Source organism: Borostomias antarcticus (assembly GCF_949987555.1).
Source record: "Borostomias antarcticus genome assembly, chromosome: 23".
NCBI classification, from domain to species: Eukaryota; Metazoa; Chordata; class Actinopteri; order Stomiiformes; family Stomiidae; genus Borostomias; species Borostomias antarcticus.
Window position 1 is genome coordinate 11,980,951 of NC_140256.1, and position 17,500 is coordinate 11,998,450.

Sequence of the window (17,500 nt, forward strand, 5' to 3'; positions counted from 1 at the left end):
CGCCGGCTCATTCGCCCAGAAGAACCGAATCTACTATTAATGTTGTGCATGGAGATGATCTTGTGTCGGTTTGAATAAAGTTTTGCCATATCAATGTCTCGGAGCTGGCTTTATGTCAGTCAATTCTCTCAAATCCTCAGTGTACAACATGGTGTGTTTTATAGTTGATATATGCACGACTGACAAAGAAAGGCTGCTGAATAAGTGATGGCCTATTTCCTGGGAGCATATCTAGGTGAAATCAGGATGAATCTGTTTTTGTTCTTCTGCATGCGGCTGGAAGAAGAGAGAGAGGGAGAAAGAAAGAGAGAGTGAGTGAGCACGTTCGCCATGTGTGGGTTTGGGGAAAAGCTAAAGTTGGTGCCTTTTTATCAGGATGATCTTTGTTCATTAATTCATGGGCCTGGTGATGTTTTATGTATATATAGACGGTACTGGAGGACCTGTTTGGGAACAGGGGCTGGGTTGAGGTCTCTGTCACTACAGTATAAACTACACAGTACTTGTGGATTTGTGTTGGTGTACCAGGGGCAGGCGTGTGTTTGTGCGTGCGTGTGTGTGTGTGTGTGTGTGTGTGCGCGCGCGTGTGCGCACAGGGCCGTGACAGTAAAGGAAGAGCTGTCATCCCTCTGTCTCTGCTGTCCTCTGGGCGGTGGCCTGTCCTGATGGGGGGGGGGAGACAGATTGCTGGTGTGGAGCTGTTTGATCCCCGGGACCTGAAGGCTGGCTGGCTGCTGCCCTGAGCAGGTGTCTGCTGCTCGCTCGTTACCGCCTGTCTACAGGGGGGGCTCCCACCGTCACTGATACGCCTGTTAAAACAACATAAAAACATTGTGTTCATACACCTTGATACGCGACCTGCCCAGAGGGTGTCCAGTAGACCTGCTATCTTTTTCTTTGGGGGGGGGGGGGGGGGGGGGGGTCTGGGCTGGTTCCTGTAGAGAGCTAATTGATAGCTGTGGAGCCAGAGGCTGAGAGACAGTGTGTGTGTGTGTGTGTGGGGGGGGGGGGGCTGGAGAGGTACAGTGTGTGGCGGCTGACTGACTGAGGGGTAATGATTTCGCTCAAAGTGAAGAGGTCTTGAGCTCCAGCCGCTCCTCTTCCCGGGGTGCTATTTTAGTGCTGAGGAGCCACACGCACACACACACACACACACACACACACACACACACATACACACACATACACACACAAGCCCCAGCCAAGCCCTAACAAGAGTCAAACACTGACACTGAGGAGAGGTGCCACCCTGCTGCCACCCCGCTGCCGCCCAGCTGCCAGCCTCATCTGACTCTGACTGGGGGGGACAACTCTGAGGGTCTGTTTTTTAGTCAACAACTCGACTCCGAGGATCACTAGTCTGTTTTTTTGGGGGAGGTTTGTTTTTTTGGATAGAATTCTTCAGTACTTGCCAGTGTGTGTGTGTGTGTGTGCGTGTGCGTGTGCATGTGTGTGTGTGTGTGTGTGTGTGCGCATGTGTGTGTGTGTGTTTGTGGCCACAGTTTTCCACTAGAGCAGCCATTATTCATGTATGAAATATCAACACAGCTGATAAGATAGCTGGCTGTATAATTGCTACCTTCCTGTCTGCAATACAAATACATGTGGAATCAGTAGGCAAACATATTAATATGGAAATGTCTCCATTAAATTAGTGACTGGCATTAATTATTCAGTAATTAATCTGTGCAAATTTACACAGACTGACTGGAGAAGGCTGAAGACTCATAGACACTCTTCCTGCAGAACATTCTAGAACCCCAGGTCACCTCGCCTCATTCTTTACCGCAGCTCACAGTAGTTATCTAGAGTCCAGACTGGTCTGTTTTGCCTAATAGCTGATCCTTCATATTAAAAGAGGCACATTTCTTGCTACTGCACATTTTACCTTCACCAAAGTCTTCATATCAAACTCTTGAACACCAAACTCTCAGGGAAAATGTTATGTGATTGCAGGTCCTGAACTTTGCTGCAGTGATGTGTCATAACTTATCTCTCTCATCCCCCTCTCTCTCCCTTCGCCCAGCATCCCTCCATCCCTCCTCAGTGTGGGTATTAGGGTATCGGGGCTGTGAGGACAGATCCTGGAGCCAGAGGTTTATTTCTGGAGGAGGCCCTTTGGTCTCGGTCGTGTTGTCTGATGTGCTGATCTCATCACGGCTGGGATTTGGAGGCATGGCATGGATTGTGTGTGTGTGTGTGTGTGTGTGTGTATGTGTGTGTGTGTGTGTGTGTGTTTGTGAGTGTACAATATGAGTGTGAGTGTGTGAGTGTGCACGCCTGTGTGTGTGTGTGTGTGTGTGTGTGTGTGCGTGTGCGTGTGCGTGTGTGTGTGTGTGTGTGTGTGTATTCCTGCGTGCACAACAAAGGTTGCTCCGGGATCTGTCGGCGGCTCTTTGATCACGCCCGCCTGTCGCTTACCTTCTATCTCGGCGACCCTCGAGTCGGAGGGCGTGCGCCTCGGCGGGCGGCGGGGGGGGGCGGGCTGGGCTGAGACTCTGTGTGGCTGGCTGCCCCCTGGCGGTGGGCATCACCCCGCCGGACGAAGCCAGACCTTTTTCTGACACACTCAGACCCTCAGAGCTGGCCTGAAAATGGAGGAAGGCTGCTATGTGGAGGGAGAGAGAGGCAGCTGACCACAGGAGGACCCTGCATAGAGAGATAGACCCAGACAGGTCTTAAGAGGACTGACCCGGACACACCCCACAGCATGGACAGAGATAGATAGACCCTGGGTGGATATCTTGTATGATTGGACACACCAGCAACGCGTAGGGATACAATTCATTTCTATGGGTTGAAATAGAACAGGACAGAGAGTAGAATGGGGTTATTCTAGCGTGGTCGGCTGTATTGTAATAACAGGGATTAGGGGTCTGAGGTTGTAGATGGAAGCTAAGGCGGGTCTGCCAATAGCACGGATGTCTGTGGCTGGGCTGAGACTCTGGGAGGAGTATAATTCCTTCTGTCAACTCTCGGTCTTGTCAATAATCAGATCCACCATGCTGTCCGATGCTTGTCAGTTATAATCTCCCTCCGGCTCATGGCGCGTATCCAAATTGAATTGGAGTTTGACTTCTCGATGGAAATTGAGTTCAGAGACGACCTCCGCCCCACTTTATGAACTTGTCAGTTAGTCCAACGTAAGCGGGTTCACGGGGCAGTTTCCATCGAGCTGTTGCTCATCTCTCGTTATCTTTCTTCAAGGTTTCTTCATCTCTTTTTATCTTTCTACCTCTCACATTATGTCACCAACACTATCAGTGGTGTTGCACTCTGTCTAGCTGCTCATACAGCTGAGGGAGTGGGATATGAAGTGATGTGATGTTCCACCTCTACCGTTGAGTCTGGAGTGGGCCTTGGGAAGAGCCAAGACACGTCCCAGTTCTGACCAACCCAACTCCCCTCAACCCAGCCCAGCTCTGACCAACCCAACTCCCCACAGCCCAGCCCAGCTCTGACCAACCCAACTCCCCACAGCTCAGCCCAGCTCTGACCGGCCCAACTCCCATCAACCCAGCCTAGCTCTGACCAACCCAACTCCCCTCAACCCAGCCCAGCCTAGCTCTGACCAACCCAACTCCCATCAACCCAGCCTAGCTCTGACCGGCCCAACTCCCCACAGCCCAGCCTAGCTCTGACCAACCCAACTCCCATCAACCCAGCCTAGCTCTGACCGGCCCAACTCCCCACAGCCCAGCCTAGCTCTGACCAACCCAACTCCCATCAACCCAGCCTAGCTCTGACCGGCCCAACTCCCCACAGCCCAGCCTAGCTCTGACCGGCCCAACTCCCATCAACCCAGCCTAGCTCTGACCGGCCCAACTCCCCACAGCCCAGCCTAGCTCTGACCGGCCCAACTCCCATCAACCCAGCCTAGCTCTGACCAACCCAACTCCCCACAGCCCAGCCCAGCTCTGACCAACCCAACTCCCATCAACCCAGCCCAGCCCAGCATAGCTCAGTCCAGCCCAACTGTGTTCAGATGTGCATCTCCCCTTAGGCCAGCCTGGCTCCGTTCTCTCTCCCCGACACGTCTCACTTGTGTGTGTGGAAAGGCCTGGCCTTTGGAAAGTTTAGCACTTTAAATATTTAGTTTGGGTTATGATGGATCCTCAAGGCCCTCTAGCCTGCATGCAGCCTCTGATTGGGCGTTGTGTCAGACTCATTTAGCTGGGTGTCTCCTGCCCACAGCCCTCTTTGTTTGACAGGCACCCTTTTAAACAAACACAGGTACCTGTCAGAGATCGAGTTGGCACAAACACGCCACTCTGAGGGAAACCACTCCCATCACTGACAGATCCCACCATCTCTGTCTTTCTCCCCCTCTGTCTGTCTGCCCCACCCTCTCTCTCTCTCTCTCTCTCTTCCTCTCTCTCTCTCTCTCTCTCCCTCTCTCTCTCTCTCTCTCTCTCTATCTTGTAAGACTTGGTTCCAAGTAAGTGTAGCCACAGTATTAAGGTTTTGCCATTGCACTCTATCGCTGCAGCAGCAATTGGGATGGCTTACATTTGTAATACATCAGATCTTTTTTTTTTTTAGAGACAATCTCCTGTGACATCAATCCTGTAAATATACGAGTCTTAATATGTGTATCCTATTCTGTATTCAGAGGAACCGCCAAGTCAGCAAGTACAGTATTAATGCATGTGAAATGAGTGCAGCCTATAAGTATTAAAGGGTAAAGCTCCACTTATTAAGATGTAAATCACCCGGGAAACTTCTGAAATGAGGATGCTGTGAAGTTATTCTCTACTTAGTATTCTTAGCAAGCCTACTTAGTATGTAGTTCTAAAAGGCATTGTTTTGTTGAATTTGCCGAAATTGGATACAAGTTTGCCTTATATTTTTGTTTGCATAACCAAACAGTACAGTATGTATCTGGTAGGATGCATTTTAGCATGGCCACGTTGGAACTGTGCATCATTCTCACAAACTGCTGTACGCTTGCATTGATGTGCATGGCAAGTGTTTCTACAGTATGCTACGTACGTGTAGATCCCCTAGCATATCCATCTCTCTCTCTCTCTCTCTCTCTCTCCCTCCTTCCTTCCTTCCCTCCCTCCTTCCCTCTCTCCCTCCCTCTCTTTCTCTCCCTCTCTCTGTTTCTCTCTCTCTTTCTCTCTCTCTCTCTCCCTTACAGATTTGCACTTAACACCTTCCTGTGGAAAGCCTACTCATTCATCAAGGGTGTTTGTCCCAGTGACAAGCAGGGCGCCTCCTGCATATCAATGTCAGCTAAGACAATGCCTCGGTCTGCTGAGAGAGTAACCTTCAGCTAAATGTCATTCTGCTTAATCCTATTTGAAAATTAAACATTGAAAAACCTTTAGCATTCCTTCCTGCCTACCTCCCTCCCGCCCCCCCCCCCCCCCTCCCCTCCATCCTCTCCGCGTCCATCTCTTCCTCCCTCCCTCTGATCGTTTTGCACGTCGGTGACATTTGTAAATATGACGTTTTTCATGTTTCCATTATTTGTTTTTGTGGGCTTCGCATCATGGCCGACCAGAGATGATAAAGTGAAGTGATTAGATTTTTATTGAACTGTGTTCTGCGGTAGTCGGGAGATTGCTGTCCCCCGACCCCCACCCACTCCCACTGCCCCTATTAACACCTATAAAGCCCCGGTACACGCCGTCTTCCTAGTAGAGTTGTCACGATCCGATGGTGACTTAACACCACCCTCCACCCTCACCCCCTACCTCTTTCTCTCTCTCTCCTCCCCCTCATGCTCCCCCTCATTGGCCTGTCTGTCAGGGGACAGTCCGCCGGTCCTGTGATGGAGAGGGAGGGAGGGAGGGAAGGAGGGAGGGAAGGAGGGAGGGAAGGAGGGAGGGAGAGAGAGAGCAAGGCAGCCTGAGTGACGGAGAGTCGGAGGCAGGCGAGGAGGGTGTGGACATGTGCGATGGGACCCATGCATCAAGCGCACATATTTACATAAACAAATCCTCCCCGTATAGACGGTGATTACCACGGTGACAGTGCGGGAGAGGATGAGAAAGAGGGCGTCTGATTGGGCCAGATACACACAATGACTGAGGCTGAAGACTCCATCAAAGCACTCGCACGGAGCGGCCCCGCACCTTTGTATGCGAGCGGGCGCGTCACGCGATCGCCCGGGCCCACCTCCCCCCGCATTATACAACGCTGTCTATATGGCCACGTTTGAAGATATGGAGAACACTGTCCGGGGGTGGGGGCGGGTGGGGGGGGAATGAAAGGAGACAGAGAGATTGCAATGAAAATGCAATCATTTACAGTTGGATAGAGTTCTCATTGGACGGGATGACACGGCAGTTCAAAGATTCTGCCCGTGGCTTATTCTCTCTCTCTCTCTCTCTTTCCTTCTCTCTCTGTAGATTGATACGTTTGATTGACCGGTCGCTCCTCCAAGCGTTTGGGGCTCGGCTGATAGGGGTGAATCTCCATGTGCCTGTCCTTGATGACTCCATATCATATAGTTCTTAGCTGCTCTGCCTCTGCTGCTCTAGAGAGAGGGGGGGGGGGGTCTCTGTTATCCTTGCTCATTTTCCACTGTGTCGGTGGGTTCAGAATATCTTTTGGGAGCCCTGAGCCGGTCTCCTTTTCTGTTTGAGGTTTGACAGAGAGACCTCTGATTCTGACACGCACTAAAACTAAGTCAAAGTTTCTTTAGCGCATGTTCATACGAGCAAATGTGACACACGGTGCTTTACAGAATGGAAACAAAATATAATTAAAAAACACTAGTATAAACAACAAGTATAAACAACAACAAAAACAGACAATACATGAAAAGATAGACACCAAGAAACACTCCCAGATGAGAGCTTCAGAGTATACGTCTACAGTATAGTAGGTTTACTGACAGTGCTCTCTGGGTGTGTGAGAGAGAGCGCTGTGTGAATGTGGCCATTCTCCACTTGGCCTCTGTGTTAAACCTGGGTGAGAGCAGTGTGTTGTGAGAATGACAAGGGTGTGACATGTAGCAAGGGGACTATGAGGGGATGTAGGAGGGGAAAAAGATGTAACAACTGTGTATGTGTGTGTGTGTGTGTGTGTGTGTGTGTGTGTGTGTGTGTGTGTGTGTGTGTGTGTGTGTGTTGCAGGTGGGAGATGCAGGATGCCACAGTTCTGGATGATGAAGAGAAGGTTCTGGTGGAGGAGCTGCAGAAAGCTTCCCTCAGACTCGGCAGCCCTGGGTCACCAGGTCCCTCTGAGGTCACCAGGTCCCTCTGAGGTCACCAGGTCCCTCTGAGGTCACCACCGCCTCCCAGGAATGGCACTGACCAGCACTGACCAACTCAGACTGTTCTCCATTAGCAGAGACCACACAGTCTACACAGGATGAGAGTAATGATGGAGGAGTGTTTGGGAATGTGTGTGAGTGTGTGTGTGTGTGTGTGTGTGTGTGTGTGTGTGTGTGTGTGTGTGTGTGTGTGTGCTTGGTGTGTGTGCTTGGTGTGTGTGTGTGTGTGTGTGTGCTTGGTGTGTGTGTATACTGTAAATGTCATTGATATTTTCATCTTTTTTGGTAAAAATCCACACACTGTAGTTACGCACACAGAGTTTGTTTGCCTGTCTAAGACGAGGTGTTTCTAGGGACTGTGTGATCACAGTTGGTTGTCGAAGTTTTGAAGCAGCTAGTTCACAGACATCACCAGTGTCAGCATATTTTTCCCTGCTCCCGCAAAAGTAGCTTCAAATATTCAGTTTTTAAGAAAGAATGCCTTTTGAATTTAGCAGGTCAGCACAGTGTGTGCCAGACTATGTAGTAACAGTCAGACTTGTGTGCACTGAGAATATGCTGTCGGGTGTTATTTATGATGAAAATGTATTTTTTTAAGTTTTCTGTATTTTCTTATTCATGTGATGAGACAAAATGTAATGTATTAGAATTAAACATGAAACTCAAAGACATCTGCCGTTATCTATTTTTGGCATAGCTTGTCATCAATGTTTCATAAAAGTTAAGAGTTTATAATTTCCTATCACATTGGCGGTGCGTTTATGTCACATACTTTATATATAATTTCAATCAAATACAGCACTGCTTGAACTGTGAGCTCTGCGTTACCTTTGTGGGGGATATTATGTTCCAACTGAAAGACGTGTTCTTTCCTAAACTACATTGCTTAATGGATGTGATCATAGGAATATTGTGAGCATTTTTACTCCAAAAAGATGGTGAGGAAGTCAAGGCAGAGGCTGTTCCACCTCAGGCGTCTGAGGAGGTTCCGAGTGTCTCCCCAGATAGGGAGACCCTGCAGAGAGATATACGGTCCACAGAACGTATCACAGGGGAGGTTCTCCCGCCTCTCCAGGACATGCACAAGGCCGTGCAGAACCAGGAAAATCCGGAAGGATCCCAGTCACCCGAATAACCGCCTGCTATAAATATCCTACATATCTACTACACAACCCCACTCCCAGCACCCCATCCCTTCATGTACATATGTGTACTTTGTATCTTGTGCCTAGATACATAACACACTGTTTCCCTTTTGCCTATATTGCTTCATGTGTGATGATCTAGGAGCTGACAGAAGACCATTTCACTACTCGTTGTACCTGTATGATGTAGTAGGGCCTATGTGACAAATAAAGCTGACCCCCTCAAAAAAAAAAAAGTCCCAATATACATCTGATTAATAAGAGCAGGATTTGTAAGTGTCTAATGTTTATACAGTGTAAATAAACTGCTAGTTTGGGAGGACTGTTTAGATTATTTTATCTCCCAAACAAACACATAACATATCCACAAGTGCTCATTGTTCTCAGACATCACTCAAATGAAGCTGGCATTAAAAAAACATCTCAATTGAATTCTTCATAGAATACTGTTGGATTTAAACAGGATGAAGAGTGACATTAAGCACAGGCCTACATAAACACTTCACATTTCTGTGGAGAGCTTATTATTCAATGCTCTAGGATTCACAGTTCTCCATTTCAGTTGCATGAATAAATCAGAGCAACGTGATACAATATCTACTTCACAGAGCAAATGTGTCATAACCTTTCATGTTGTAGTTATCAGTGTTTGATTTCAAAGACTGGAAAGGCTCGTCATTTTAATGCATGTCTTGCTGGTGACAATCGGTTCACGGGCGGTCTGGCGTTGAAGCTACATTGTGTGCCTGTCTCTTTAAATATTCTTTCCAGTCGGTTGTCTCGGTAACCCGGAAGCGTCCTGGTTTTCTTCGTCGTGATTTCTTCCTGTTCCATAAAAACCAAGGAAGCTAAAGGATACTGGACAGACAGTCGCATGTAGTGATGGTATGTGCTTCAAGCAAAAACGCATGATTGTGAACAAAGCTGTGGGCCACCGGCGCTCTTTCGCGACATGCACTTGACTGGGACGAACGTCTCATGAAGGCACAGTTCGGTTTCCTTTACTTGTTGAGTGCATGCCCACATCCCTGCTCCTATGGTAGGAGTCGAATAAATATCCTAGCTGTGTCTGGACTCTGATGATAGCCTCTCTCTTCTTTTCGAGTTTACCTTTGCTGAAAAAGGCATGTCAAGTAGGATGTTTTTGTACAAGGCAACTGCTGGACCAGCACTAACTAGGCTACAAGTCCACACACACAAACACACGTGCACCCTGTTCAATAGCTCTGTGGGCTACAGTGTTGCTGCTAGTGTTTGAGTGAGCAAATCTCATGATTCTGCTTCCAAAACATCCAATCCGCTGATGTAACCAGACGTAAGCGTCTGAAATGCTGGCAGTCATACCAGCCGTAAAACGTCGGAAGTGCACATTTTAGCCTACTATAATCAGGTGATAAGGATAATTAGAATGAGCAGTAACCTTGTTGAAGTAGCAGAGTGAAGGATAATGCATGTTGGATTGGAACTAGGCTAATGATAATTGAAATGTGTATAATAATTGAATAAGTAGCCCTATATTAGCCTATTGCTTAGCACTTTCCAGATGCTCAGACCACTTTGATGACGTCTAACTGTATGGCCTTTAATTCACTGCTGTACTTTCAATATCATGTACTGTGTTTATCTAGAGTGACTCGCAGTGATCCACAGTACCAGGAGATCCATGCTGGCGCGTTCCTGTCCTTTCCTGCTATTCATTTTGTGGATAACCATGGCCCAGGTAGCTGGCCAAGAAGACAAAGAGAAAACAACGGCACTAAAAGGTCAGATCACCCTGTCCTAGCCTGTCCTCTGCCTATGGTCACATCATTTTCATACAGCTCAAGGTGCCTTGTTTTTGTAGTTTTCATTAAAGGAGTCTAGCTGGAGACCGTGGGACAATCAAAACATCCCCCATGCAACACTTGTGAGAAAGCCAGTAGCACCATGGCTGGCCTTCACTATAGCACTAGTGTTGCTGGCTGCTGACTGTATCCCTCCATGTGTCCCTGGTTCAGATCTGCTGTCCAGGATTGACCTGGACGAACTGATGAAGAAGGACGAGCCTCCCCTCATCTTCCCCAAGACCCTGGAGGACTTTGAGTATGCCTTCAATGAGCGTGAGTATTACATTACATTACAGTCATTTAGCTGACGCTTTTATCCAAAGCGACTTACAATAATTGCATTTAACGTACAGTAGGTAGTCAGTGTACTACTACTCGCCAGAACTCACAAGTGCATCTCCTTTCTAAACAAGTGACTAAGCATAATCTGTCGCTAAAACCAAAGGACAAATGGTGCGTTCGTTTATAACTGGGAGGTGGCAAATTGCGACTTGCTACTAGGAATGATTAAATAAAACGCCGCATGAACTCACACTTCCTCGTCGCAAATTCGGATATGTTTCTCAGCCCCCAGTTGCCGGCTGACGTCAATATCATATCATATCATCATCATATCATTCGCTATAGTTCGAATGCACACAGGTCGGAGGTAGGTATTTTGCCACTTGCGACTTGCCACCTCCGACCACAAACGGACGCACCAAAAGTACAAACAGAAATACCGTGTCAAATAAATTCATTCTGCACTCCATCCTCTCTCAGAGACAACCTTTCACCTCTCTAAGCTGCTGGAAGTGTTAACATTGCTGGCATTAGTTTAACAGACAATGAACTTTGAAAACTCACTGGCTTCATTCGGGACATCATACTCTCTCAGTCAGAACATTCTGATATGATAAGAGTGTCGGTTCTGCCAGTCCAGATTCTGGGCCTGTGTTCAAAGCTCTTAGTATTCCCCTGGTGTGGTGTCTCCTGTTCTGCCTCCCTCTGTCACCGTCTCCCCCGTGTCCCCGCCCCCCCCCTGTCTCCCCCTGTCTCTGGTCTCTGTGACTGTGTGACTGCATGAGAAGAGGACATGTTGTGTATTCCACAGCCTGTCAGTAACCTACTCAGCCTTGCAATCCGCATGACGGAGCATTTGCATAACCTTGCTGCCTTTAAGAACAGGCGGTCTGGCCAGCCAGAGCTGCCAGGGGCAGTCAGTATCTTTCTTTCTCTCTCTCTCTCTGTCCCTCCCTCTCTCCCTCTGTTTATGAAGGGTATCATTTCTATTAAAACCCAGCCCTCCCTCTTGTCTGTAGTCTGCTCACCACCTCTGTGGCTAGGAGGCTTTTTCGGAGCAACACCCAGGTTACGTCTTTATAAGCGTGTCGTAAAAAAAAAAAAAAAGTTAATTTGACCATGTAATGAAGTGAATCTGGTAGAGGCTGTATACGATTGTTGCAGGTATCTTAATCACTGAAGATGATGGCTTCATCACAGTAGCCCTCCGGTTTTCCATTACTAGGGAATCCAAGGTTATGTACACCTAATTAAGCTCCCAGATTGAGAACAGAATGCTAATTACGACAGAAAAGGGGAGAAAAGTTTAGAAAAACGTATTCCTCCGAGAGGATGTGTTGTGGAGGCGATGGAGCTGAACTCTCTCTCTCTCTTCCCCCTCTTTCCTCTCTGTCTGTCTCTCTTGCTCACATACACACATACACACTCACACACACACACACACACCCCTTGCATGTAGTGTAGGGTTTCATTAAGATCCACTCTTCCCCCCTGTTAGGCGTTGGCGGTTCGAGGCTCTCTCTTCTCCCTTACATGAATACATAATTGATTTCTTCAAGGTACTTTTGTGTGGGCTCCTTTTCAACCCCCCCCCCCCACCCCCATCTTCCAGTCAGACACCAGTCAGCTATTAGCGCCCCGTGTTGACGAGCAGCCTTTCAGTGCTACACGTTGTCTAACGGCTAACCGCGATGTTGTAATAATCACCGCGTTTGCAAAGAAAGATTTAGCCTGACGATATAAAATAGTGTAATTTAAGGGAGATGAAAATGCTCGTGCAATCTTTTATCTTCCAAAAGATGTTTTTTTTCCCAGTAAGGCGCTGCAGTGGCAGTGCGGTAATTGAGAAAGTATGAGCCCCCCTGGCAGTTTGGGTTAAGTATGTGTACTTTACAGTATTTGAGCTTTTATGCGTTTTGCAGCCTTAGAGGTCACAATTTAATTTAACACCAGTTTAGTGCTTCTTTATCTGGCGGTGTCAACTGCAGGATAGATAGCTACATTCTGTGTAGTGCTATATTTTGGAGGTATTAAACAGACACAGGGAGTAATTGTTAAGCTGTAGAACCACAATGCTCTCTCTCAGAAGATTAGCTTTTTCTAGTTTCTCTTTTCCTCTTCATTGGTATTGGTAAATGAACATCCAGTCTGCGGCATCCCATATAGACGCAGGTGTTAAAAAGTTCTCCCCCTGGCTTCTCCATATTTGCATAAAATGTATTTCCGGTTAATATTCCTTCATTTTAAACTGTGGGAGATTTACTCCCTGGTTGAGGCAATCAGGGCTGTTGCGTAGCCTCTTGAATGTAACTCTGCTCATTATTGAAGACTGCAGTGCCATCTCTCTCTCTCTCTCTCTCTCTCTCTCTCTCTCTCTCTCTCTCTCTCTCTCTCTCTCCTCTCTCTCTCTCTCTCTCTCTCTCTCTCTTTCTCTTTCTCTCTCTGGTACACAAGTGGGCACTGCCTTCCATCGGCCAGGCATAGCGCTCTAGCTTTGGAGTTGCGGTGCTGCTGGTGGTGGGAGGGCCTGGAACCAGGGTCAGTCAGAGTGAAGGCTTATTGGCCGCCACCCAAACCGTAGCCTCAAAGGGAGTGCGAGGAACAGTTGTGGTGGTCTCTCAGTACCTGCCCCCCCCCCACCTCCCCCTCCCCCCAGCCTCCCTTGTCTTCAGATCTGGGAAGAAATACAGAGGTAGACCTATGAAGGTGGCCAGAGAGAGAAAGAGAGCAAGGGAGAGATGGAAGGACAGAAAGAGAGGGAGAGTGATAAGGATAGAAGGAAGGAATAAGAGGGAGAGGGAGAGAGTTTACGCCACACCAGCTGTCCAGGACTGGTCTGCCAGACGTCCCAGAAGGCCGCTGGAGTCGTGACTGGGAGAGCGCTGTGTGTCCACGGTCCTTGTACCTGCCAGATGGGGGGACGGCAGCCAAAGGCTTTTAATTGCATGAAGGGAGAGAGGAGAGAGAGAGAGAGAGAGGGAGAGAAGAGGGATTCAGGCAAGCCTCATCTCATTCTGAACCCAAGGTCAAAGCTAGTTTGCTTCTTTTGACAGGCGGAGCTACTTCAGCATGTACAGATGGAGGCAGAGACCTAACAAGCATCATTAGGTTTACTTCCAACATTAACCACTGGGCAGTTTGATCAGGGCTGCCTTTATTCAAGTAGTGGGGGAAATTGAGGCAAAGTTGAACTGTTGCTGAGTTGAACAAGCACAACTGTGTGCACTGTACCGTGGAAGTGGATGAGGGTTTGAACAAGTGCAGTTGAAACAGTACTTCAACATGTTCCTCATCCTCTTCGTGTCTGTCTGTCTGTCTGTCTGTCTGTCTGTCTGTCTGTCTGTCTGTCTGTCTGTCTGTCTGTCTGTCTGTCTGTCTGTCTGTCTGTCTGTCTGTCTGTCTGTCTGTCTGTCTGTCTGTCTGTCTGTCTGTCTGTATTTGTGGTTTGTGTGGTATTAGAAGGCCAGTTGAGACACACGACGACCGGAGAGGCCTTTGTGTTCAACGCCAGGGAGGACCTCCACCGCTGGAACCAGAAACGCTACGAGGCCCTGGGAGAGGTAGGGTACAGCTCCTCCTCCATCATCACTGTCCCTCACACGCTCCTCTTCATCATCACCATCCTCACACTCCTCCTCTTCAACATCACCATCGTCATCCTCATCATCATCACCACACTCCTCTTCATCATCACCATCCTCACACTCCTCCTCTTCATCATCATCAGCACCACACTCCTCTTCATCATCCTCACACTCCTCCTCTTCATCATCACCATCCTCACACTCCTCCTCTTCATCATCATCATCATCCTCATCACCACACTCCTTTTCATTATCACCATCCTCACACTCCTCCTCTTCATCATCATCCTCATCATCATCACCACACTCCTCTTCATCATCACCATCCTCACACTCCTCCTCTTCATCATCACCATCCTCACACTCCTCCTCTTCATCATCACCATCCGCACACTCCTCCTCTTCATCATCATCATCATCACCACACTCCTTCATCATCACCATCCTCACACTCCTCCTCTTCATCATCACCATCCTCATCATCATCACCACACTCCTCTTCATCACCATCATCAGTCATTACCACTCCCAGTCCTGCTCGCTAAGACCATCTTTCTGCTCAGAGGTTTTTCAGGACGCCACAGGCAGTTAATTAATGACAGACAAAAGAGAAAGGGAATGTACCACTGATTTAGAATAAGTTACGTAAAGAGAGAGATTGAGAGAGAGAGAGAAAGAGAGAGAGAGAGAGAAAGAGAGAGACTTTTGTGTTATATTATTAAGGGCAGCACTTTGATGATGATTTTAATTTTGATGTACCTGGTATCTGTGCTTTCAAATTTAAATAACTATAATTGGATTCTGGTCGTGTGTGTGTGTGTGTGCGTGTGCGTGCGTGCGCGCGCATGTGTCGGATGGTGTCGGTCAGAGGACAGAGTATCATGGAGACACACTATACAGAACCAAGTGGTCAGAATGTCCGTTGTCCAGGCTTCACTTGCTAACTGGCACGCTGCTATGCCCATGCATGGTACCGACGCCACACAAGTTGGCCTCCTGTTCACTCTCTCCCAGTCTCAGCCCATGCAATATGCATAAGCTAATCAGACAAATGTTTTTCTGTTTTTCTTTTTGTAATCTTCGTTAATTTGCATCCCTGCTATTTTTCTTTAATTGTTCCGCTCATTCTTTGAAGTTCAAAGCCAACGATTGACTCTTTTGTGGGATTGCCTGTGTGTTTTCTTTCTAATCCAGGTAGCTCCTTTGAGAGCTACAGTATAGTGAAAGCTTTGGTGAAAGCTCCCTTTCTTCTGCCAGAGGATGCATTTCTGAGCATCTAGGAAGCTGCAAGTAAACATTGGGCAACGAGCAGCCAGAGCGCACCCGGCGCGCGCCGAAACTTCCTCAACCCGCAGATCAGAAGAGCACCAGATGTGTCGAGGGAAGGAGCCTTCATCAAGGAGGACGCATGCTAATAATGTTCTGCGTTTCAAAAACGCCAGCATCTGAACGGAGGTGTGTCTTTTCTGTCAGCCAGCCAGCCAGCCAGCCAGTCCGTCAGCCAGCCAGTCAGCCCGTCAGTCAGTCAGCCGGTTAGTCAGCCGGTCAGTCAGCCAGTCAGCCGGTCAGTCAGTCAGTCAGTCAGTCAGTCAGTCAGCCGGTCAGTCAGCCAGTCAGCCGGTCAGCCGGTCAGTCAGTCAGTCAGTCAGCCGGTCAGTCAGTCATGCTAACTGAAGACGTGACTGGAGCCGAACACGAGAGATGAGCCGGGTGGATTTCTGTTCTATTCAGACCATCAGGGGATCCATACTGTATGGCTGCTGGATCAATACTAAGCGCCAGAAAACACCGCTGGGCGTCACAACCCAGCCGGGCTCTGAAGGCCTGAGTGATCCAGTCCCCTCGCGGTCCTCCAAAGACCTGTTGGTAGCGGACCCGGTTCTGACGCCTCCTCCAGGATCTTGAGAGATGTCTTGCTGGCCTCCAGACCTGGACCTGTATGTCATGTCCCAGCACGGTTTATAAACTAGCTCTCACCAGGTCTCTGCTCGGCCCTGTGGTAAAATATCATGTTTTTACACCATATTAACGAGTCAGAATTCCCTTAGGTGGTTCTTAAGTCGTCCCAGAAAAAAATCGGTTGATTACATTTTGGGGACGTTGTCTTCTGTTTGCTGGATACTCCTGTTAGGAGACTAACCCAACGTCGCGATAGTCAGGCTATATTCCTGCCACTGCATCTAGCTGTCTGTCAGTCTCCATAAGGAAGACTAGTTCATTGGGAATGAGGCGTTTTGACTAGTCTACCGTTCACCTGTTCAACAGAGAGTGTGCTACTTGAGCGGAGTGAGCGGAGATAAAGCCTCCATTTTGAGAGCCGTTGCCCCCCGACAATACCTCGCCTGAGCCGCCCCCTGCCCTCTATCAGCCAACCGCCCCGAGAGGGCCCGCTCTACCCACAATGCACCGGGAAGGCTGTGAGAGAGGGGCAAGGAGATGCAGTGCCCTCTCCGCCTGCCGCTGGGAGATGTGAAAAGGATGGCACCATCAGGGACCCCCCCCCCACCCCACCCCCCTCCTTCTCCCTCACCCTCTCTCAATCGCAGCCTGTTTTTTTCACGAGGGCCCAGTCTGCGATGAGGAGCGAGCGGAGGTGCCATGTGTAGGGGAGATGGCGGCGGCATTGTCACAGGCATCACAGCACCAGATGTCCAATTTGCACTTCAGCCCCGTCTGAATGCAGGGACGGGCGGAGGACGGAGGGAAGAGGCGGAGGATGTCTTAATGGCGGCCGTGCGAAGCGAAGGCTCACAGCTGGGGTTGAATACCGGGTACGGCCATTACGGGCGCAGCTTAGATGTAGGCGCACTCTTATATGGCAGACGTACTGTGTTTATCTAGAGGGAATATGGAGATGTTTTGGAGAAAGCTTCGATGATTCACTCTTCATGGACTGTATGAATGTGTGTGCGTGTGATTGAGTTTGTGTGTGTGTGTGTGTGTGTGTGTGTGTGTGTGTAGTTTGTTTCTGCCTGCCTGAGAATTACGGGGGTTGTTTGAGTGGGTACAGGTCACAGAGGCTACTTGTGATTAAACAACAATGTGGAAATGCAGCGCTATGCTCTGCTCGAGTACCAGGCCCTAATGTAGTGTGTGTGTGTGTGTGTGTGTGTGTGTGTGTGTGTGTGTGTGTGTGTGTGTGTGCGCGCACGTGTACGTACATGTGTGTGTGGGGGTGGGTGGGGGGGAGGGTTTCTCAGGGGCCAGAGGGAAATTGAAATGCCTCCTTCACACTCAGTCAGCTGATGTGTTCTTTCTGTTAATATCTCCCAGAATTGTCTTTAGTGGGCATTTGGAAGTACCCCGCTGTACATGGACACAAATACACCAATGAAACATTATTGGGCCTCGTTCACGAACGTTGTTAAGAATTTCTTAAGAAGCATTTCTTCTTAAACTTCACTTACACCGTTTCCAAGAAGATTCTGGCATTCA

The 17,500-nt window shown here is 48.6% G+C and overlaps 2 protein-coding genes across 2 annotated transcripts in view; both read left to right on the forward strand.

Moving 5' to 3' along the window:
- Positions 1-7,218, forward strand: part of kiaa0825 (KIAA0825 ortholog) — a gene marked incomplete at both ends in the record, with an annotated part of 95,234 nt that extends 88,016 nt beyond the window's left edge. Inside the window, one exon of the mRNA XM_084456845.1 lies at positions 7,089-7,218. Within this exon, the coding sequence (XP_084312971.1) occupies positions 7,089-7,218 (130 nt within the window). The remainder of the gene's footprint in view (positions 1-7,088) is intronic.
- Positions 7,219-9,160: 1,942 nt separating this feature from the next.
- arb2a (ARB2 cotranscriptional regulator A) overlaps positions 9,161-17,500 on the forward strand; it is a gene marked incomplete at its 3' end in the record, with an annotated part of 123,331 nt that continues 114,991 nt past the window's right edge. The window contains exons 1-4 of the mRNA XM_084456848.1: positions 9,161-9,258; positions 10,002-10,136; positions 10,371-10,472; positions 13,941-14,041. Coding sequence (XP_084312974.1) covers positions 10,037-10,136; positions 10,371-10,472; positions 13,941-14,041 — 303 coding nt within the window. The 5' untranslated portion in view covers positions 9,161-9,258; positions 10,002-10,036. The remainder of the gene's footprint in view (positions 9,259-10,001; positions 10,137-10,370; positions 10,473-13,940; positions 14,042-17,500) is intronic.